Below are 9,049 nucleotides of genomic sequence, written 5' to 3'. Positions count from 1 at the left end.
TCAAAATATCTTTAATATTGCTTAAGTATGTTTTTGGTATATTTTTGGCAATGTAAAGTTTCTGGGAAGAATTTCAAAAACCGTAATTAATTTCCTCAAAGATCAAAATAAAAAAAAGAAAAATAAGAAATGTCTTAAAACTGCAAAATCAGGAATGAAAGCTGTACTGAAGAGAAAACAAAAGAATTAAAAGAAATCGGATGACACATCTTTTTCAAATGTCACATTTAATGTTTTCACCACTGTACTTCAAATCTACATTGTACAAAGTGACCAGTAAGTGTGCCACGGTAATTGACCAACCTCTGAGATTGTACCTTTCACACCAGTGTCTTCTTGGGCTCTTTTGATACTAAACACGTTTCTCATTCAAGTGAATTGAAATGCTTCAGTTGGGTTGATTCTCAGGAGCCTCATAAAAAAAAAACAAAGATATTGCACCATCTTTGTTTAGTAATTCAATGTTTGTTTCTTTCACAGCAAATAATTACTTCATTGAAGTTAAAACTTCCAAACATAACTTATTAATAGTCTTCAAATTCAGCTCAGATCACTCAAGATGAAAATACTCTGCTAAATACAGATAACTTACAATAACTTTAACAGTTAATTGTCCATAACACACACCAAGGTTTTTTCCTAGACCAATTTTAAGACGATCCATTAGTATTCCTTGTACAGGTGAAAAACGATCTTCAATTTTCTTGTCTTTTTATTTTTAATATAAAAGTTGGAAGGGACATTCAAGTTTCAAGTCTCCACATTGAACTTAAAAAAAAAAAATAGTCATCATCAGCATGTGGAGGTAAACAAGCCAAGTTGTATAACTCCAGGAGGTAGAGGCCTTCAATTTGTATTCATATATACATATGCACAGAAGAATTCAGTGTTCCAACAGAAAAAAAAATTTGTCAAAAAGTAATAAGTTATTTACTACTGTGACATTTCAAGACTCCCACAGCTTTGCCTAAGGACACAAACACATTTGACATAATTCCCTATGTGCCTTTTTTTGTGGCTTTAAAATTTTTAAAAATTTGTTTTTGTCTTTATTTATTTATTTTTTAACTGTCCAGTGCAGGAAAAGTCTCACAAAATTTCACAGACCTAAAATGTGCAAGCTAGTTCTCTCTCTATACAGCAATGTTGGGATTCTTTTGAAATTAGCCCAGAAATGAATTATTTACACACATGAAAGATGCATGCTTGGGGGGTTCTTTTATGTAAGAAAGAGCAGAAAAACTTCTAATAAAAATAGATTAAATATATATATATATATTTATACTGGGTAAGGAAAACAGAAGTTTAGTCTCTCCTAGTCACAAACTCATTCTCTCTACCCACAACATTGGATTTTAGACAGCACACATCACCGTCACGGCTCTAATGAGAAGCTAATTATAGGGCTTGATCATTAGGTGGCATGCCCCACCCCCCACCCCCCCAGGTGCAGCCACGATCAGCTCATGTGGCTCCATGATTGGTCGCAGGCAAGGTTTCTAGATTCTTTTGTTTTAGAAAACCCCAAATTTTCAGGAATGGCTCAAATATCAAAATGTACGACTGTCCTGTGTGTGTGTGTGTGTGTGTGTGTGTGTGTGTGTGTGTGTGTGAACAATCTCACTTCATTTTAAAAAAAGAAAAACAAAACAAAACAAAAACACAAAACCCCAAAATCCCAAATTTGGTTCAATTCTCTTTTGTTCTGAGGTGAGCCATAACAGCTGCACTAAATTCATAAAACATGTGCAACTCTGGGTAAAATATTTTTCTTCTAAAAGCACAACCACTTTACAAGATTAAAAGTCTAGTAACATTTCTAAATATTATTCATATCATACAAGTAGTGGTTGTTAATTTAAAACTTCATTAGTAAAATTACAGTACAAGCATGATTAACCTCCAGAATTGCAAATCCCAGACTCCAGTGGAAAGCTACATTACATCTTCAGTAGTACATTATCTTCCACCGTCACTCCCACACCAGAGGAGATGGGGGCATCTCAGACGGCTGGGCGACAGTGGAACTGGAAAAAAATGGAGACACAGTGAAACCAGGTGTGACACCACAAAGGGCAAGAGGATGAGTCAACGCTGTGTGTTTTCCTCTCTTCCTTTAAAAAAATTATAAAGTCCATTTCTGGATTTTTATTTGTTTAACTTCTCTAAAGCTGCATTTGTTCCAAGTTGTTCATTCAAGAATCCGTATTGATAAGTGAGGCAACAGTGATGGGCTTAGAGATAAGTCATTTACTCGAGGTGGGAGTCCGAGCATAATTCTCTTTTGGAAAGGGATGATGCCTGCCATCCATCTTGTAGGACAGTGATGAATACATGAGATAATGTAGGTAAAGTGCCTTCTACCGTGCCTACTTTGTAATATGAAGTAGGTGGAAGGTATTACAATAATGTCTATAATCAACGAAGAAAATAACCTCAAGGGATGCAGAATTATCCATTTAAAAGCAGCCTCTCAAAATACAGTGACTTTAAGTGGGAATCTATGTGAATGAGCCTTACAGGCACTCTTTTATGAAGTATGAATTCAACAGTAATGATAATCATTTAGCATTTGTTATCCACGGATCAGTTTTCTCAGTTATTTCACGTATCTGTCTAATTTTGCTAACTAGATTATAAACTTGAGGGTGTGTGTGTAACCATTTTGCTTCCCAGGGGCCCAGGATAATGAATAACTTGCACCTGAAAGGTATTAAAACACATGATTGACTGGGTCACTAACTCTTAGGGGAAAATAATAAAGTAATTTTGAACCACAGAAAGGTAAAAATGCAACCTAATTCCTTCTTTCCACAGAAAAATACATGGAAGAAATGAAAGTCACTCTGATTAAAAAAATTCTAAACAAAAATTCTTGACCTTGATTTAATAACTTTAATCAACTTCAACATCATGTCAAGGCCAATTAAAAGGGAAGCAAGAAGAAGAGGGAAAGGAAGAAAGGCAGGTGGAGAAGAAAGGAGGAAGAGTGTGGCCTCTCAGATCTAAATCCACCCTTCTCTGTCCTGCTTTGTGATACTGGAACCAGACCCTACTCACAGTTATCCTTTGCCACCTGGCTTATGCTGGAAGGACACTGCAAGGCCACAGCATCAGGAAGCAGCTTCCCTTCCTGGTTCTGGAGTGGTTTTTTGACGTGGAAGGCCCGGTTTTGTCCTACCCAAACTTTCTGGCAAGTTTCTCTGTAACCCAGCAGGCCTCTCTGATGGACCAGTTCTGCCCACACCTTTTGCAAAGTTTCCTCACCACCCTCAAGCTCTGTGTGTTCTTGTGGCAGTCATATCCTCTACAAAGAGGTCCAAATTTTATTAGCCTTGGGTGGAGGGTCCTTCTCCAAATTCTTAATATCTTCCTTGTTCATTCTTCCTTAGTCTAGAGGGAGTACCTGCTTTCTGCATTTGCTACTTCGGGGCCCTCCAGAATCTTCTTATGCACCTTTTGGAAGTTAACCATCGTTTCCTAGTTAATACTTCTCACTACTAAAGTTTCCCTGTTCACATTACTGGTGTGCTTTCTCCTGGCTGTACCTTAATTGATGCAAGGAATAGGGAAAAAGACACTGAGAAGGAAAGGACAGGGTGGGAGACAAAGTGAATGAGACTTGTCAGGTTCCAAAGCAGCTATGAAGCTCTTTAAACAAAACTCTAGACAGAACACACCAGCACTCTACCTATAAAATCATCTTGCTTGCATTATTATTAAGGTGGTGGGGATGGTAGTGGGAACCAAGATGACCACGTCTACTTCGAGGGCAGTGGCCGCCATGCTGCTGCTGCAGGAGGATCCCTATGCATGTGCACAAGCAGTGAGCAGAGCGGTCATCTGTGAAAAAAACTGCCAAAGCAACCCCCCCACCACCCAATCAACCCCCATGAAGGGGCATCAGTGTAGAAACCAATGCTCACATTTTTTACTTGCTTTTGACTAAAGTCAAAACTCGTAAAAGAAACCTTGTTTTTGTCTGTATTATCTAATCTAAATAAAAAGAGAAATATGCTGAATAATCAAATCACAATGACATCCTTTTAGTAACAAGAAAGTAAGAATTACATACATATAGTTACCTAATAAAGCTCTTAAAAGCAGCAGACTGCGGGTTGATGCAGAGAGGCACTCTGTTTCCTTTCTGCTGTTCCAAAATGAACTGGTGAATGATTTCTGTGGAGAAAACAAACATCATACAATCCATGCCAATCTGCAGGCCTGTGAGCACTAGACTCTCAGCTAACTGGCCAGCATCTGCAAACAGCATTTCCCACTGGTTTTGTGAGGTCAAGCACACAGATCATGTATAAGGCAGGATCCAGTGGAACTTTCCTGAAACCAAAGTGACAGTGGCTGCTAAACACAGGCAACTTCCCCACCCCCCTGACCAAATGGCATTTATATGGGTTTAAAACTCCATCCAAGGGAGGAGTAAAATGGTCTACAAATTTGACAGTGATTCCACAGAGCTGGCCTTATGAATCGATTTTCTATGTTGATGGTAATTATTGCTCTTTTGAAAATCACTTAAAAAACCCCCACAGTTGTTTAGGTTCATAGTTTTGGGCTGTTTACCTTGGGGTCTACTCTCTTCTAAAACGCCCTAAAATGTCTAATATCATTCAGAATTTTGGGTGTCATTAACCTCCATCTCCACCCCAGCAGGAGATCGTGTCAGGGAATTTTATGAGTGGACTATTGGAAATTCTCCTCTCTTGTGATCATTCAGGGAATGATTCCCTCAGTGGGTGTTTATCCTTCCTAAAATTTGCACGTTATATAAAAAAGTCCAACGTGTTTCATGCAATGAAATTACACTGAGTGAATACATATTATCTGCTTTGAGTCTCACACTCACTAAACAAGTCAGTCTGAAAAGCTCCTCTGCCTGACCCTTCACTGGATGCAATATTAAATCTGTTTTTATAACACACATAGCTTTCTTGGCATATATGCCCTGGACAAACAGCTATATGCAAGGTTGTAAAATAAACATATGGAGGAACTTTGGTCACCATCAAGACTCAGTTTTTCACAGCCACATAATGGAAAATGTTATTATTCATCCTGCCTGGCCGGAGGCCAAAAATGATACTCACCTTTAACCTGTCGAACAGAACTGAGGTTCTTCTCAAAAGTGTCATCAAATTTGGGATTGGTGATGGGCTCAAAGTCACTGGTATAAACTCTTCCAGTAGAGGTGGAAAAGCAACATTTACACATACACGTGTGATAGCGTAGTCGGCCTTCATCTAGGTAGGGGTGGGCTAAGGCATCCTTAGCAGATATTCTTTTGGACTGAAATCAAATTTAGAGACCAGCACATCAACACTACAGATAAATATGACTGTCTACACAGGATCTTTCATTAAGACACAGTGACTGCTTCTCACAGCTTATCCCTAATTTATAGTGTGTCTTGTATAAAGAAGGATGTCTGAACGCAGAGGCACGTTAATGCAGCAGCAGAGTGAGTATATGACGTAGGACAACCAACCACCAGACACCACCAGAAAGCATTTAGAAGTGACTCTGCTAAGATCCCAAAGAGTTCCTACCTTGAAATAGATATATGCATGGTCAAAAATGGCAAATACCATGACATTTAAATATGCAAAGCTTTGGAGGGAATAAGTTTACATTTTAAATAACAGTTATATTTTCTAAATGTGTTTCAGCATTTGGTAGAGATGTGATCACACTGGCAATTTTACAAAGTTGCTTGAAACTTTTATTCTCTTAGAATGCCAACTGAACTTAGGGCAAAAGCCTATGGGGAACTGCTGGGGTCAGGCAGCAGATAACGTCTGAATGCCATGTTTTGACAGCCAACACTGTCTGAGTATCAGTGGCCTGTGGTTTTCTAGCACTTCAGATCAGAATACTTCATGTAGTAGGTTCAGGTTTACATAAATCATAAAATCATTTCTCCATTAAAAAAAAAGAAACAACCCTGCTCCTCTTTTTAGCTTAGTGGACATACATGTACATTTTAAAGAATTTAAGGATGGATTCAGTACAGAGTAACAAAAATGGACACTCTGTCCCACTTCACACACAACACAATTAAAAACAAAGGAAACCATTTGGTGCTCAAACCAAAAATAAATGGATCATCCTGACTGGTTCTAGTCCCCCAAATAACAAAATGTTAACTATTTCCCATAAACCTGGTTTCCCTAAAAACACTTCTATCTCTAATTTTTTGCTGATGTTAAAAGGCATGTCATGACTTTTCAGGATATGATAATCACAAAAGAAAGCTGCTGTTTATATACCATGAACAGATGAATGTAAACTTGACAACCTTGGTTTTGTTTCTTTCACTACCTGTCATATGGTATAACTGGTGATCCAGCCCTTCTGAAGCTTGACTTGCTGGTACTCTTAGCAAGTAAGCTTCTTTTTTTTTTCTAAATGGATCCAGCTATTCCTAGAGGTTTCACTGGGATAAAGGTCTATTGTCAGAACCAAAGGAAACAAGCTGGCTAGACAGTACATTGTGCCTGGGACTGGGCCCCTTGGGAGTCCTCAGTGACCCTGGCCGGTCTCATGTGAGGAACTGAGCTCCTTGGCTTCTGCATACTAGAGCTGGTTCTTGGACAAATCTATTTCTGTTTCTGACTGAGCATGGCCAATTGTGAACACACAGGTGTTAGCAGTGGGTGAATCTGGGTTTTAAGTTTATCATCTGACCATTAAGTCATTTCCGTCAGGTGGCAGATGTCAGAAATTGGGTCATCTCAGCTGCCACCAGCAGCTGGAATCTGGTTTTCCTGTTAGTTTTTTTTGTCTGTGGATTCTGATATTTCCTAAAATTCCAGCATGCAGGTTTGAAAAGATTTTGGTGTTATCCCAATGACTGATAGCATGCTCTGTTTTTGAACGTTCTGTGTGCACCAACATGGGGTCCTCTAAAGTATTTTACCTAAGAGAAGTCTTTGAACAAAAAGTAAATCAAATCCTTAGCATGCAATCAATGATCAGCTTTCATTTTTCTAAATAAATTAATGTCTCTTTAGAACTTCTGCAAAGAAAGGAGACTGTCATTTTGTAAAGGGTATGAACACTGAAAAGAAAAACTGCTTTACTAAATTGAAAAAGGGATCACAAAATTACTCAGATTTTTCAATAATGTTCTTTGGAAGGACCTAGTGGTGCTTAATTGTGTTCTCTCTCTCTCTCTCTCTATATATATATAAAGATTTACTTATCTGAGAGAAAGCATGTGTGCGTGCATGTACAAGTTGGGGGAAGGGCAGAGAGAGAGGGAGAAGCAGATTCCCTGCTTGAGCAACAGAGCCCGACTTGGGGCTTGATCCCAGGGCCCCAAGATCATGACCTGAGCCAAAATCAAGATACAGACACTCAACTGACTGAGCCACCAAGGCGTCCCATGTTCATATATATTCTTAATGACATTTTGTACACACGTTGTTTAACTGATCAACATTTATAATAGATGTGGACACTTGTTTCTACCCTAGATTTTGTTGCTTCATCAGAATTGTGGCTCTTTTAGTTCTGAAGAGTTAATAAAAATTTCCATTTTACAAATAAAAAACATTTCTAAGCAAACACATTAGTGTACTTTGTATACCTCTGAGGGAAGTTAATATATCATGTTATGAGATCTCTTAAAAAGCTAATGGGGCAAATTCCTATTCTAACTGGTTTTGAGGACCAATATCAACACATTAAAGACATATACAAAGAAATGAAAAGATTTTTAAAACACTATTCTTCTTTATGTATTAAATGTATTGGCTATTTAGAAATTTTTTCTTGCTAAAGTTGTAACTCATAGGGGTGCCTGGGTGGCTCAGTCAGTTAAGTGTCTGACTCTTGATTTCACCTCTGGTCATGATCTCAGGGTCCTGGGATTGAGCCCTGTGTTAGGCTCTGCCCTCAGTGTGGAGTCTGCTTGTCCCTCTTCCTCTGCTCCTGCTCTTTCTGTCTCTGTCTCTCTCAAATAAATAAGTAAATAAAATCTTAAAAAAAAGAAAGTTGTAACTCAAAGATTAAATAAAGCTTTAACTGTGAATTAAAATAATATTCTTGGTTTAGTAGGTTACAAAGTAAAAAGCAAAATATATCTCTTAACTTAAAAAAGTTTTAATATCTGGTATATAATTGTATAAGATAAAGAGGTCATATGGTATTACTATGCAAGGTGACTCTGGACAAATCAGTCTGAGTTAATAGTTATAAATATTTTAAAATCTCTGTTTTCTTTCTGATTTTACTGCCATGTACACATAATGCCGTCACAATATTCTATAAATTTTGGGTTTGTTTTCTCACAAAAAGCCTAATCATTTTGAATTTAATTTTTTTTCCACTGATTTTGTTGGTCAGATAAACTAATATCCCTTTGTGTAAGATTACAGAATTGCAAAATTATGTATTCAACTACATTAGATGAAGGATAACAGGTAATGTGCTTTTAAAAAGAAATTCGTTTTTAATTAATTAATTAATTAATTTTTAAAGAAATTACTTTTTAGAATGTTAAAATTCATAAGGACTTAATTTGTCAACTTAAATTTTAATCTGGTTCTTAGTTAATATTAAGACCTTGGCAATAATTAATTTGAGTTAATAGACAGTCGTTGGGATACCTGGACAACATAATTTTAATATACAAAGACTCTTCATTAATATATCATAGAGGAGCCATCAATAAACAGTTAAAAAAGATGTGCAAGTATCTTTGGGTTAAAGTAATATGTATTTTGTAAAGAGTATAAAAGAGTATGTGATGATAGGAAGATGTTTATGCAAGATAACAGATATATTTGGCAAGCGGAAAAAAGTGAATAATTTTGTCTAACTTCCTAATAATTATTGCTGTGCTTTAAAAATACTGCTTGTAACTATTTATTGCATTTAGATAAAGTCTCTGGAGATTTGTTTAATGCCTTCACTATTTGGGTTAATAGTTAATCACACCTTTATAAACTGATTACTACAACCCATCCTTTCCAACACTATTGATATTATTAGAATAAAAGAACCAGAGCCCTTCACCTTATCCTTTAGT

The 9,049-nt window shown here is 37.1% G+C and overlaps 1 protein-coding gene across 1 annotated transcript in view; it reads right to left on the bottom strand.

Annotated features, from left to right (window-relative positions):
- Window positions 1–210: 210 nt before the first annotated feature.
- Window positions 211–9,049, bottom strand: part of NLK (nemo like kinase) — a 165,301-nt gene continuing 156,462 nt past the window's right edge. Inside the window, exons 9-11 of the mRNA XM_047707405.1 lie at window positions 5,106–5,304; window positions 4,086–4,179; window positions 211–2,027 (exon numbers count right to left, since the gene is read on the bottom strand). Of these exons, the coding sequence (XP_047563361.1) occupies window positions 1,973–2,027; window positions 4,086–4,179; window positions 5,106–5,304 (348 nt within the window). The 3' untranslated portion in view covers window positions 211–1,972. The remainder of the gene's footprint in view (window positions 2,028–4,085; window positions 4,180–5,105; window positions 5,305–9,049) is intronic.

This window comes from Lutra lutra, chromosome 16 (assembly GCF_902655055.1).
Source record: "Lutra lutra chromosome 16, mLutLut1.2, whole genome shotgun sequence".
NCBI lineage: Eukaryota > Metazoa > Chordata > Mammalia > Carnivora > Mustelidae > Lutra > Lutra lutra.
This window is presented reverse-complemented; position numbering and strand designations above follow the sequence as displayed.